The sequence below is a fragment of the Crocuta crocuta genome, unplaced genomic scaffold, assembly GCF_008692635.1.
Source record: "Crocuta crocuta isolate KB4526 unplaced genomic scaffold, BGI_CrCroc_1.0 scaffold130, whole genome shotgun sequence".
Lineage (NCBI taxonomy): Eukaryota > Metazoa > Chordata > Mammalia > Carnivora > Hyaenidae > Crocuta > Crocuta crocuta.
The window spans coordinates 6,739,714-6,755,136 of record NW_027527920.1 but is presented as its reverse complement, the minus strand read 5'-3'; the positions used below and the strand labels follow the sequence as shown (position 1 = coordinate 6,755,136).

Genomic DNA, 15,423 nt, shown 5'->3' with positions numbered 1-15,423 from the left:
AACTGAAGTGTCACAATGGACCCAAAACAGAGACTGTCACAACCAAAAATCCTGAATGTAATCTACTTACATTTCAGAAGATGCGATGTCTGGCCAAGGATTCCTGGGGAATCCACAATGTAGACCATAGAAGTTCTGAGACCTTAGGCAGGATAAAATATAGTAGAGAGAAATAGAAAAAAAACACCCTCAGCATATACATGGGCCATTTACTCCACTCTGTTTCTCCAAAGTGGAGCAGATATTTCATCATTAACCTTTTTGAAGCTTCCAAATGGCCTTTAAAGATGTTAGTCCAGAAAGCTAGTTGTATGTAATTGATTAGAAGTCTCCAAACTCGAGAAACAGGAACAAGAGCAAGAAAATGGGAGCAAGATGCACACAAGAGATTCTGAAACACTGGCAGAACAGAGACGAATACATCACATTGATCACCAAGACCTGCATCTGATTCCAAGCGTGGGCCTTCATCATGATTGAACAGGTCAAGTAACTCAGAGGACTCAACTGGAAACCACATGTGATTTTTCTCTTAAATGGAAAGCCCAACAAAAGCTTGCTGTAAAAATGTAAATTTTGAATGTTTTTTCCTTGCACAAGAGCCTGGTCTCTTTAATAACAGTAATAACGATGATAATTCCTCTTCAATGTGATTTTATGAGTTGGAACAATGACCATTGCTTTTCCCACAACATGACTGAGAAGCCACAGTGAAAATTAAGCCCAGTGTTGCATCAATTTTCACTGGTCCAAAAGGATCTAGCTCTTCATTTATATTCTAAGTTACTGTCAACTAGCATCACTTCATCAGTTACTGCCATGTGCAAAATTCTGAGCAATTTATTCTGCCTGCGGCATGATCAGTTTAGTCTGACCAAAAATAATAATCAGTGCTATGGACTGAATTATGTCCTCCCAAAATCCAGATGTTTAAACTTTAACCCCCAATGTGATGGTATATGGAGAAGAGGCCTTTGAGGGGTATTATGTTTAAACGGGATCAAGCGGGTAGGGTTCTCTCGATGTGGGTAGTGCCCATGAGAGAACAGAGAATCTGCTTGCTCTCTGCTCCGTCTCTGCCCCCCAACCACCTTGAGAGAATACAGCAAGAAAGGGATGTTTGTCTGCAAGCCAATTAAATTGGCTGGCATCTTGAACTTGTACTTCCCAGACTCCAGAACCATGGGGAATGTTTTGTGGTTTAAGCCACCCAGTCTTTCGTGATTTTGTTCTAGCAGCCTGGGCAGGCTAAGACCACACAGACTTGGTAAACTCTGCACTTGACAAAATGAAGCCTATTTCTCTGTTGTTTACCTGACTTTCAAAATCATCAAAAGTCAGATGTTCTCAAGTAGCTTTTAAATATCTCACGGTTTTTAGCCTTCTCAGGTGAGTCAGTGTTACCTCGATTTTTTTTCACTCTCACCAAAAGGTCCAAAGGTAAAAATATTCAATCTCAACAAAATAGAAATAATAACAAACACTTGAAAAGTGGAATAGACTCGTTTTTGGTAATATTTTCTGTCTGCCACTTTAGCGAGATTCTAATAAGTATTTTCAGTTTATAAACAAGAATTTGCAAAGACTGAATAAAAATGGAAGGTAGTACAGATAAAGCATTTAACAAAATACAATACCATTTCCTCATAAAAACACTCAACCTAGGAGTAGAAGGGAACTTCCTCAACTTGTTAAGGGCATTAGGAAAAACCCACAGCTAACATCATAGTTAATGGTGTAAGACTGAAAGTTTTCCTCCTAAGATCAGGAGCAAGACAAAGATGTCTGCTCTTACTGCTTCTATTCATCACTGTATTGCCCTATTCTAGAAAGGGCAATTTAGCAAGAAAAAGAAATAAAAGGCATCCAGATTGTAAAAGAAGAAGTAAAATTATCTCTATTCTCAAATTACTTGATCTTGTATGTAGGAAATTCTAAAGAACTCAGAAACAACCTGTTAGAGCTAATAAACTTAAATTCAAGAAGGTTGTAGGACCCAAGATCAGTATACAAACATCAATTATATTTCTATATACTAGAAACCAACAACCCAAAAATATTTTTTTAATTTATTAAGTTTATTTATATTGGGAGAGAAAGAGATCAAGCGGGGGAGGGGCAGAGAGAGGGGGAGAGAATCCCAAGCAGGCTCTGTGCTGTCAGCACAGAGCCCAGTGTAGGGCTTGAATTCACAAACCATGAAATCGTGACCTGAGCTGAAACCAAGAGTCAGACAGTTAATCAACTGGACCACCCAGGTGCCCCCAAAGTTATTTTTTTAATTCAATTTACAATGGCATCAAAAAGAATAAAATGCTTAGGAATAAATTTAACAGAAGTACAAGATCTGTCCATCATAAAAGAAAGAAGACCTAAATAAATGGAAAGCTACTTTGTGTTCATGGAGTAGAAGACTTAATACTGTTAAGATGACAGTACTCCCCAGAGCGATTTACAGATTCAATGAAAGTCCTATCAACATCCTAGCTGGCTTTATTGCAGAAATTCACAAGATGATCCTAAATTTCCTGTGAAAATGCAAAGGATCTAGAATAATCAAAATAATCCTGAAAGAGAAGAACAAAGAGGAATTATGGTTTTCAACTTAAAACTTAACTACGAAGCTATAGTATTCAAGACAGTGTGGTACTGGCATAAGAGTAGACACAGATAGAAAAACGGAATAAACTTGACAGTCCAAAATAAACCCAGACATCTACAGTCAATTGATTTTCAACAAGAATGCCCAAACAATTCAGTGGGGAAAAAAATAGTCTTTTTAACAAATGGTGCTGGAGAAAACAAGATACCCACATACAAATGAAGTTGTACCTCTGTACCACAGCATATATAAAAACGAAATAAAAATGGATCAAAGACCTAAATGTAAAAGCTACAACTATAAAACTCTTAAAAGAATATACAGATATAAATCTTCATGACCTTTTGCCTAGTGAAGCCTTCTTAGATATGATACCAAAAGTGCAAGCAACTAAGTAAAAATAGGTATTAGATAAAATAGAGTATTATTCAGCTGTAAAAAGGAAATGCAGTTCTGATCTATGCTAGAACAGGAATGAACCTTGAAAAGATTATGTTAAGTGAAGAAAGGCAGACACAAAAGGCCACACATTATAGGATTCCATTTATATGAAATGTCCAGAATCAGCCAATCCATAGAGACAGAAAGATTCGTGGTTGTCAAGAGCTAGGGAAGGGGGAAAATAAGGAATGGCTGCTAATGGGCATAGAGTTTCTATTTGGAGCGATGCAAATGTTCTGGAATTACATAGTAATGGTTTCTTTGAGTATACTAAAAACCACTGAGTTGAACTCTTTATAAGGGTGAATTTTATAGTATGTGATACTACCTCAATGAAAAAATAGCGAAAGGGAGGGGCATTTTTCTGCCCAATGGAAATAGAAAAACAACAATGGAAATAAATACTCCTGTCAGCCTACTAGCCCTCATTTTAGGAGGACAAGACCAGTGCTTCTCAAGTTATCTGTACTGAAGTTTTGGTTTTTTTCCAACTTATCATGGGTCGGTACTTTTGTAAAATACAACAAAAATGAATTACTAGAAAAATGAAATGAAAAAATCAAAGATGTATAAAATAGAAGCCCGGTTTTTTTTTCATTAGATTTAGCAGCCATAAAAATTTCTATGATGGTTTCCAAGTTCTTATTCTCAATTTTTTTACTCATTTCAAGATCGATGACACAATTTGTAGATGGGTGCTCGTTGACAGGAACACTTTAACTAGTCTTACACTCAACTCCAAAAAGGAACAAATAATTGAGTGGGAGAAAGAGTTGTAAGGGCTCTTTAAGTAATTAATATTATTTTTATTGTTCATTTACAGACTGCCATTGATGACATTGAAGCCATTCTAGGAGTAACAGAGGAAAACAAAATGAGATTTGAAGAAGAACTGCAACAGTCCATAGATGCTAAAAACCTCTCTAAACCTGATAAATGAATGATCCTGGAATATATTGCTGATTTTAGATTTTAGTTCAGGATCAAAAAAAGGCAACATTCCTTTTGCTGTTAGAAATAAAAGTGGGGAGTGGAGTTAGTTTGCTTTGTTTGCTAGGAGGTGTATCAGAACAAATTATAATGTAACACTCTTTTAAAAAATTATTTATTAACTAAAATCTATTTGTGCTTTTACTTGAGAGTGTTGAATAATCTCTTCTTCTGCCTGAACTCAGAAAGAAATAATCTAACAAGAAAGTTGCAAGTCTTAACGGACAACACTTCCACATCTACCTCTTTATAAATTTCAGGATAATGGAGATTTTGTTTATCCTTTATAGAATTTTCTCCTCCTACGTCTTTTCTTCTTTTTATTTTTCTTGGGGGGTACCTCACCTCAGTCATTGAACTCACTTTGCTGGCCGTGAGTCTTTTCCAAGCTCCAGCTAAGGATCTTCCTATTTCTAATAGTAATTTGTCTTCTGCATTTAAAAAAATTAAATAAAGGCTTAATCATTGCTATTTGGCAAAACACAAAGCGTTTTTTCCCCCAAGAAAATTACATTTACATGGATTTTTAAAGTCACCCTTTATCATTCATTGTAATTTTTTTTTTGTACCTAGCCACTATTGTTTGTTGTTGCCATTTTTCAAAAAGTGAGGCAAGCCAACATCTAGTTAACCAAAGCATCAGAGTTTATCTAGGTGGCAGTATCTGCTCTTAGTTTAATATATACTGTAACTTGAGCCCTCTAGCTTGAATGAACACTTGTAATCTCTAATTCTCCATTTAATACAACAGTAGGATTTTTACAATAGAAATCCAACAGTATGTTTTAAAGTGCAAATTGTTAAAATCATGCAACACTAACACTCTGCATTTGCTTCACAGTTGTTCAAAATATTTCAGTTTTCATCCAAGTTTACCAGAGGGTGAAATATGCAAGTCACACCACCAAAATCACAGACTTGTTTTAAAGAATAACCTTTACATCTTTAAAAATATTTGAATGTATTGGGGAAACATGGAGCATTTTTTATGTATGCAATTTCAATAATGTTTAACTGTGCCTCAGCCACAAGCTAAAAGCTCCTGTAATAAAGTCAACATTTTTGTGTGTGTCAGCTTTTGTTTTTGCTGTAGCTGAAAGTACATGAATTAGCCAGGTTTCCTGCCTGTGCTAGGTACAACGATGACCTCTTTTTCTTGCCAGATCGTTCTAATCCATATGAGGGGCCCATTGTCCAGACACTTGACGGATAAGAAGTACTACATGCCCATTAGTGTCTCGCCTCCATTGAAGCCAGAGCAACATAAGGTCCAAGAGACTCATTAGTTCACTGGCACAATCATGTCCTGAGAGTAAATGAAACCCTCTGTCTCCTTATGGCTCTCATCTGCTCTGGACTTTAAAAGAAAACTGTCTCTGTTTTGTTCAGCACAGCAGTGGATCTTTCACATGGTGAGAACCCCTCTGAACAGTACAAAACTGTTTAATCTATGAGGGAAGTTTTGTATGTGAATTTTGATTAGCACTCGCAAGCCTCAAGCTGCTGGCAATAGTAAAATGAGTAAATGAGTTCACTCTCCTGTCCCTTTTTTTTTTTTTTTTTGGTACCCACCGTGATTGGTTTTCTCGAACAATGCACTTTCCCTCTTTGCATCTCTCATTAGCATACACCACAGAACGCCTGTTTCCAAATTCAGGCCTCATATTCAGATTCAGGTCTTACTAGAAAATGATTGGGAGTGAGGTTCTCTACCTAAAAACCTATAGGAGAAAATTTGGTATGATAAAACAATCACTTCAAGTAATTCAGTGGAAGAAGCCAGAGGACCAGATGAAATTAGTGAAATGTTTTAATTACAGAACATTTGAAAAGAAGCATAGTCCATTATCTTTTATATGCAGCAAATATGTAGCTACATACATGTAGCAAAGACACTGTGCTACTGGTCAACTAAGGTACGCTTGGAAAAAGATCACATGTATGCATACAATGTTTCAAGTATCCTAAACATAAATTGAGATGAATTACTGAGCTTCACTATTCTAAATAGGAAAATGAAATATTTGTCAAAAGGATGACCTTTTACATATTACCCATTTTATATTGATTTTAAAGAAACCAAATAGGTAATATTTAATGATAAACTACTATCTACTTATGTACCTTCCATAACCTACATTTACATTTAGTGAACACTTATGGGCTAAGTGTATACTGTACCACAAACTTCATATACAATATTTTATTGCACCTTTCCAACAACCCCATGTGGGTACAGGCTATTACTGCCCTCACTTGATATATGAGGAAACTGAGATTTAGTGAGTGCACCTCAGTGCATGTCTCGAGACTAAATGAAATTGGGGATTTGCTCTTTTACCACAAATTCTAGCATCCTGTGTAAATTAGAAAGTTCAGGTTCACTTGTCCCAGATCACACAAGGGACTTGCACTTTTTTATAACCAATTCTAGTGCTCCTTAAAGAACAGTTCGACTTATGCTTCCTGCTAATAAACTCAACTTGCACAATCAACAGTATCATGAGGCATTACAATTATGTAATCAAAGAAATCAAGGGACGAGAATGTGGTGTCAGTGGAATTCTATGGTGATGGATCTGTGAGACTTCGGTAGAGGACTGATGATGGAGAGTTAGGAAGCTGGGAAGTCCTGTTTGTTTGAAAATGGGCATAAGGTCAAGAACCTGGGTGAAGAAAGGACTTCCAAGAAGACAGAGTAATCTGGGAGGAGTTTGGGAGCATTATTTCAGCTACATCATCCTAAGAATTGCAAGGATCCTATTGTTTGGGTATAAAAATATGAATTTTATCATAAGTAATATATTAGTAACCATCTGATAGCTTTAACAATTAATAATCATTTGTACGCATCTGGCACCTTTCTTCCAAAGAGCTCAAAGCACTTTACATTTGTTATCTCATTAATTCCCAACACTGTCCCTTTGGGGAAGGTAATAAGTATTTTAACATTTAAATATTTATCTTTCAGAATTTCTCAAGCATACATTAATTATATTTCCAAAAATGTAAATGTTCATTAGTTTTATTTTACTGTTCCTCTGGCTTCAATGTGCATAACACATTTGTTCAACTCTTTAAATGTACTGATAAGTAGTAAATCTTATCTGGAACACTGTAAGTTGCCAAGATAATGGGAGGGTAGAATTTGGGGGTGGGGGAAGTAAAGCATTTGCTGCTTTTCTCACTGGAAAAAGTTTGGTCCAGTCCATTGCAAATGCAGATGAAATGTGCTGTGGATCTTCCAACTCTTTTCTGTATCCCATTCTTTCCGAAAGGTGTGCCTCAGCAGGGTAAGGACTCTATCAGCCTGAGCTAGATTGAGCTACTAGATAGATCTTTGTTTTACTGATGATTATATCCAAGTAGAACAGAAACTGGATGCATTCTATCAGGAGTTACATCCCAAAGAGTCACAGAAGAGTAAGGGTCAGAAAGTTGTTTCTCCAGCCCTCATTCTCTTTGGGCTGCTTCTACCTTCCTCAATTTTCTTACTAGAAAAATGGCAGACAGTAATACCTGCTCCTTAGGGAAGCAGTAGAGATTAATTGGCCAATGCAGGGAGAGTGTTTCCAAGATGAAACATTCTACATAAATGTTTAAGTATTATTATTGCACTGCTACTTCAAATGGAAGTTCTAACTTTGAAATGTGATTATACACTTTCCTAAAAAACCCCTTCATAACCACATATATAGGTTTATTTTTCACTCTAACAGTCTAACTCATGGTTGTGAAACTTTATTGCACTTGATGGAGGACACTGGCTTTTATTAGTTTTAAACTGCTGGTTGCTGGGGTATTTATGTAAATGAGGGAAAGATACCAAGACAGTAAATAATAAGCATGTCCCTGCTGTTTAAAAATCTGTTGGTAGAAACAACTTTTGTTTGGTTATAAGACCCTAAACATAGAGCAGAAAAAAATATAGCTTTGGCATCTGCCTAAAAGAGCATTTTGGGTTTAGATATTTTTTTGACACTGGTTTTCTCCCCAAGCATTTCTTTGCCATTCTGTAAACATTTTGTTTTACCTCTACAGTTGCTACCATATATATCATATATATGTACGCAGGGAAGAAAGAACAATGAGTAAAACTACATTGGAAGAATTTTCAAACAAAATGTTATAAAGTATACCAAATAGCTAATTATAGTTCCCAGAATTAAAGGCCACACCCAAATTTATTGCAGTCACCTCATAAGGAATGTTATGATGAAATCATGGTCCCATAAACTTGACAACAAAACAGTAGAACTTCCATTGGTTGCAGAATAACTTCAAATTCAAATTCTCATTCATTTAAAGATTCATGCTGCCTTGCTTCCCAGCAAAGGACACAAAATCACTTATTTTGCTATCATTGAAAAATTGTAAATGATCTAACAACACACAACTTCCAGTTACCTTTAAAATGTCTTTCTACTCATCTATTTATTTTTAGTTTTTTTAATGTTTATTTTTGAGACAGAGAGTGAGCAGGATAGAGGCAGAGAGACACACACACAGAATCTGAATCAGGCTCCAGGCTCTGAGCTGGCAGCACAGAGTCCAATGTAGGGCTCAGACTCGTGAACAGTGAGATCATGACCTGAGCCAGAGTTGGACACTTAACTCACTGAGCTGTCCTGGCACCCCAATTTTTAAGTTGAGTATTTACAATCATGTTTGTAAGCCAAAAAATGAGATTCATTTGCAATAGTGAAAAATCAGAAAGGTCTAAACATTCAACAACTTAAAATTATAATAGTGATATAAAAGACCTCTATACAGCCATTTAAAAAGTCATAGGTTACTCTAACTACCATAGGTTACCCTAGCCATTCCACTCCTAGGTACTTATTTATTCAAGAGGAATAAAAAGCATATGTTCATACAAAGACTTGTTACATGAATCTTCATAGCAACTTTATTTGTAATAGCCAAAAAACTGGAAACAACCTCAGTGTCCATCAACAGGCAGATACATAAATTATGGGACATCCTTACAGTGGAATACTACTCAGCAGTGAAAAGGAACAAGTTATTGATAAAATCAAAGACAGGAATGAATCTTAATTGTGTTGAATGGAAAAAATCCAGACAAAAAAAGAATACATATCCATTTATATAATATTCTAAAAAATATAAACTATAGTGATAAAAAAACAAATCAATTGTTGTCTGGAAGTGGGAAGCTGGGGAGCAGGTGGTAGGGAGGAAGAGAAAGATTGCAAAAGAACAGAAGGAATTCTGGGGGTGGTGGGTAGCTTCACTATGATTGTGAAAATGGTCTCCTGGATATCTACATATGTCAAACTTCTCAACCTGTACACTGCCTGCATGTCAATTATACCTCAAAGCTGTTTTTTAAAAATCATTAATTAGGAGAATATAAGAAAATGAAATAACATTTAATTATTCTTTTTTTGAGAGAGAGAGCAAGAGAGCACGTGTGCAAGCAGGGGAGGGGCAGAAGGTGAGGGAGAGAGAGAACCTCAAATAGGCTCCACACCCAGCACAGAACCCAACCCAACACAGAGCCCAATTTCACCACCATGAGATCACAACCCAAGACAAAATGAAGAGTCAGATGCCCCACCGAATGAGCCAAATGACATTTAATTATTAAGAAACATATTTTTAAACAGCATGAAGATTAGGACTCCAGTATAACTTTTTAAAAATGTGTACATGTATGTGCATACACACACACACTCACTACTCTAAGCAATCGCCCCCCCCACCAAATGTTAACAGTGGTTACTTCTTATTTTTCAAATTTTTAATTAAATTCTGGTTTGTTAACATATAGTGTAATACTGATTTCAGAAGTAGAATTTACTGATTCATCACTTATATACAAGTGGCCTCCTTAGTACCCATTACCCATTTAGCCCATTCCCCACACACCTCCCTCCATCAACCCTCAGTTTGTTCGCTATAGTTAAGAGTCTCTTGGGATGCCTGGGTGGCTCAATCGGTTAAGCATCCGACTTCGGCTCAGGTCATGATCTCGCGGTTTGTGGGTTGGAGCCCTGCATCGGGCTGTGTGCTGACAGCTAGCTCAGAGCCTGGAGATTGTTTCAGAGTCTGTGTGTGTCTCTCTCTGACCCTCCCCTCCTCACACTGTCGCTCTCTCTCTCAGAAAAAAAAATTTTTTAAAACATTTAAAAAATTTTTTTTAATTAAAATAATGTCTCTTATGGTTTGTTTTCCTCTCTCCTTTTTTTCCTTCCCATATGTTCATCTGTTTTATTTCTTAAATTCCACATATGAGTGAAATCATGCGGCATTTGTTTTCTCTGATTTATTTCACTTAAAATACACTCTAGCTCCATCCATGTTGTTGCAAACGGCAAGATTTCATTCTTTTTGATGGTTGAGTAATATTCCATTGTGTGCATACACCATTTCTTCTTTATCCATTCACCAGTCAATGAACATTTGGGCTCTTTCCATAGTTTGCCTATTGTTGATAATGTTGCTATAAATATCAAGGTGTATGTACCCCTTTGAATCTGTATTTTTTAATGTTTTATTTATTTTTGAGAGGGTAGGGGCAGAAGGAGGGAGACACAGAATCCGAAGCAGGCTCCAGGCTCTGAGCTGTCAGCACAGAGCCTGATGTGGGGCTCAAACTTGGGAATGGGAAGATCATGACCTGAGCTGAAGTCAGATGCTCAACCAACCGAGACACCCAGGCATCCCAAAAATATGTATTTTTTTTTTATCCTTTGAGTAAATACCTAGTAGTTCAATTACTGGATCATAAGGTAGATCTATTTTTAACTTTTTGAAGAACCTCCATATTGTTCTCCAGAGTGGCTGTACTAGTTTGTATTCCCATCAACAGTGTAAGAGGGTTTCCCTTTCTCCACATTCTCGCCAACACGTATTATTTCCTGTGTTGTTAATTTTAGCCATTCTGACAGGTGTGGCATGGTATCTTGTCGTAAACAGTGTTACTTCTTAATGGTTGAGTTTTCTTCTTTCTGTATTTTCTATTTTATAACGAACCTGTTTTGAATTAATGGATCAAATAAAACAAAAACATAATTTTGGGAAGTCTGGTAAACAGAAATATATGAAAGTCTTCATTATAAGTTCTGCTATCAAAAGTAAGAATGAGGGGTGCCTAGGTGGTTCAGTCAGTTGAGCATCTGATTCTTGATTTCAGTTCATGCTATGATCCCAGTGTCATGAATAGAGCCTCACATTGGGCTCTGAGCTGAGCATGGAGCTTGCTTAGGATTCTCTCTCCCTCTTCCCTGCTCACTCGCTCTCTACTAAATTAAAAAAAGAAGTGATAATGAACTTAGGTACATGGAGTGGAAATGTTACAACTGCCTCACTGCTCCAAGCTCCCAAAGCTGTTACCAGATAGTAACGGCAGGTTCCCTAGCATCATGGATTAAAAGTTTTATTCTAAGTTTAATACTCTTAGTCTGAATCCTCTAGAATTCACACCGGACCATGACTTTAGTGCTGTAACTGTTCATGCAAACAGAGATGCATGTAGGGTAAGTGCTTCTGTTCACCTGCAAATATGTGTAGGAACACATAATGATGAGGTGACATTTTTAGTTTTTCTAAATAGGCATAGAATATACACAAGCACACACATGTGTGTGCACACATTTGCTTTAGATTTAAAGGTCTTGATGGGTTTTAGTTCCAGCTCTTTCCTTTATGGACAAGTAACTTCTCCTCTCCAGTTCTGTTTTCTCTACATAAAATAAGAAAGTGGAACTGATGTTTATGCTTCCTGCCAGCTGTAATGATTTATGATTCTATGCCAACCATTATCAAAGTATCAAAAAGGCAAAACCATATACACCAGAGAAGGCATTCGCTTTTTTCTTCCATTCACTGTAAATCATGGATGATAATATTTTGTAACTTTGGATAGCCTCTTAAGTTTCCCTGTCTACTATCCAAAATGGCTGTGATTTTAAACAGTTACAAAATGTTTTATAATTTTATGATAATTCCTTGAGATGCATGGGGCACCTGGGTGGCTCAGTCGGTTAAGCGTCTGACTTCGGCTCAGGTCATGATCTCGAGGTTCATGAATTTGAGCCCCGCATTGGACTCTATGCTGACAGTTCAGAGCATGGATGGAACCTGCTTCAGATCCTGTGTCTCCCTTTCTCTCTCTCTGCTCCTCCCCCATTCATGCTCTGTCTCTCCGTGTCTCTCTCAAAAATAAACAAACATTACAAAAAAAATGTAAAAAGATAATTCCTTGAGATGCAGTTTTCTCTCAGAAGGACTGTTTTAACGAAAGATAGTAGCAAGCCAAATATACCCTTTGGACTGGAATCATGTCTTTCATTCTTTGGGCTTTTACTTTCTTATACTCTCTTGGGTATTGCTAATCACCTAAAGTAATGGAAACTTTTCATTTTGAAAGCACTGTATCTGAACTGATGGAATGTGTATCTTGGGCACTAGAAGATCTTGCTGCAAATAGATGGAATAGAAATGAAAATCAAAGCTTTAAATGTGCATTTTTGTTTCTGTAAACCCCAAACAAAACCTATCTCCTTTTTACATCTGCTTTGCAGGGACAGGATGGAGAGAAGCATGCAGTACAGTCTCTGAGCTTTTCTTTAATTTGTACCTGGACTCAGAAAGAGATGGATGATGTATTTTGCAACACTCCATTTTGCTATATAACAGATGTAGTCCCTGGTGAGCTGCATAAGTGAGACATAAACCCCTGAAACTCATTTTACTTGGCACCTTTAATCCCATATTTTACTGACCTCCTAAAATACACAGTTTCCTGGCCCATGTCTGTAAAACCCTGTCCGGCCGGCCATTCCAGGAAGTGTTCTGCCATCCAGGTAGGAGGGCTAGAAAAGGAATGGGAACTACAGTGATTCTCCATCCATTTGTGGAGCCCACATTGACTGTTAGGACTAAAACACTTCTTTAAAGTTCACTGCCAGAGCAGAAATCTCTTTGCTTCCTTCATTTTCACTGCCAACTGAGATTCTTGGTACTAAAACCACGAACACAAAAATTATAGATGATGTAAGATTTTAAAACTACTTATGGACATCTTTAAGATTACTTTGTCTTTTGGGACATCTGGGTGGCTCAGTTGGCCTTGACTTCGGGTTAGGTAGTGATCTCATGGCTTTTGAGTTTGAGCCCTGCATCTGGTTCTGCACCTGCTTGGGATTCTCTTTCTTTCTCTCTCTGCCCCTCCCCCATGCTCACTTGCTCTCTCTCTCTCAAAATAAATAAATAAACATTTAAAAAAATACTTGCCTTTCAGCACACCTGTAGAGTTTTAGTTTTTCTAATTACAGAAACATCCTCATGATTAAAAAACAAATATGATCACATAGCTTAAATAAATAATTTTTAAAAACGAAAAACAAGAACATTCAGAGAAGAAATTTAAAAATCAACAATTATTTAAAAGAAGATGGGGGCAGCTATCTAGCTCAGTCAGTGGAGCATGTAACTCTCAGTCTCGAGGGGTGTGAGTTTGAGCCCCACGTTGGGTGTAGAAATTACTTAAAAATAAAATCTTAAGGGCACCAGGGTGGCTCAGTTGGCTTGACATTCGACTCTTGACTTCCACTTGGGTCATTACCTTGCAGTCAGTGAGTTCTAGCCCATATCAGGCTCTGTACTGGCAGTGTAGAGCCTGCTTGGGATTCTGTCTCCCCCTCTCTTTCTCTGTCCCTCCCCTGCTTGCTCTCTTTCAAAATAAATAAAAATAAAATTAAAAAATAAAATTAAAAAAATAAAATCTTTAAAAAGAATCAACAATTATTTCACCACCCAGAGAGAAGTACTGTTAAATTTGGGAGGTATAGGGGTGCCTGGGTGGCTCAGTCGGTTAAGTGTCTGACTTTGGCTCACATCATGATCTCACAGTCCATGGGTTCTAGCCCCATGTCGGGCTCTGTGGTGACAGCTCAGGGCCTGGAGCCTGCTTCAGATTCTATGTCTCCCTCTCTCTCTGCCCCTCCCCTGCTTGCTCTCTGTCTCTGTCTCTCAAAATAAAATAAAGACAAAAAATATTTTTTTTAATTTGGGGGTGTATATCTTCTACTTTTCCTACCTAGGGCCTCTGGATTTGCCATTCCTTCTTCCCGGCACACTCTTTTCTAGGAAGTCTGCCCAGCTCACTTACTCACTACATTCAGTCTCTGCTCAACTGTCAGTAGACCAGAGGGGTCCTCCCTCCTGTAACACCCTTCCTTACTCTCTATCCCCCAACTTTGCTTTTTCTTCAAAACATTTAACAGTATGTGGTATTACAAAATAGAATTTATTTATTTTTATTATATGTCTAAGAGTGTAACTCTTAGAACAGTACACCTATCAACCTATCATTACTAAGAGTTGCTTGATTAATACATATATTGCATTTGTTTTCTTATCAAATATATGCTGAGTTCCTAGTATATAGAGACTTTTTTTTGTATGTATAATTTTTAATAAGATCATAGCAGATATACTCCTTTGAAGACTGTGTTTTTCACTTAGTCATAAATTACAAAGACACATCAGAAATTCTTATCCAATGCAATGTTGATAATGGCACAGAGGATGTTAATAATTCCCTGTTGTTAGAGAGTTAACAGGCACTCTAATGCATTCTTCAAAATACATGTTAAGGTCAACGAGATAAGATCATTATTAATAATACTAACAATGCCTTATATTCACAGGTACTTCATAGTTTATAAACTATTTTCATATCTCATTTGAGCCTTACAATAAACTCAAAGTAAACAGAGCAGAAACTCAAATAGGTTAGGTAAATAATTCCCCTAAAATAATAAAACCAGTAATAGGGAGTGCAGACTCAGGCCTAGGTCTATCTGTCTCTGCAGCCAAGGCTCCTTACGTATCTCCTCATCCCTGGCTGACACTGTCATTTTACAGATGAGCAATCCATGCTTAGAGATGGGAATAGTGATGTGCCCAAAATCACATAGCTTCTTCAAGAAAGAATACAGACAGAGTAGAATCCAGGACTCCTGACTCCCCATCCAAAGCTCTTTCAACTACACTATATCTCAACTACATGCTGGCTTAATAAATTAGAAAAAAAAAGTCCCAAATTACTCCATAGTTAAATCAGCGAACAATACATGCTGTTATACTTCTCTGAAGATTACACAGTATATTTGCTTGGTGCTGCGAAGTGCCAACCTGATGACACTTGCAATCCTGAGCTTATTTGATGTGGTTGGGAAGCAAATGAGATTCCGGTGCCCCTGTTGTGCATAGGTGCTCAGTGAGCATTTCCTGCATGGTGGGGAAGTGCCCTATATTTACAGTATTTGATCCAGTTTAACAGCAAGATCCAACATTAACACTAGCCTTGTAAAAGTTTTCCCCCTAGTTCACACAAAAACAAAATTCTGAGATTATGA

The 15,423-nt window shown here is 37.1% G+C and overlaps 1 protein-coding gene across 3 annotated transcripts in view; it reads left to right on the top strand.

Annotated features, from left to right (window-relative positions):
• Positions 1–5,022, top strand: part of IQCH (IQ motif containing H) — a 210,240-nt gene extending 205,218 nt beyond the window's left edge. For all 3 annotated transcript variants that reach the window (XM_077746671.1, XM_077746665.1, XM_077746657.1), the window contains one exon: positions 3,867–5,022. In XM_077746671.1, coding sequence (XP_077602797.1) covers positions 3,867–3,983 — 117 coding nt within the window. In that variant the 3' untranslated portion in view covers positions 3,984–5,022. The remainder of the gene's footprint in view (positions 1–3,866) is intronic.
• Positions 5,023–15,423: the final 10,401 nt, after the last annotated feature.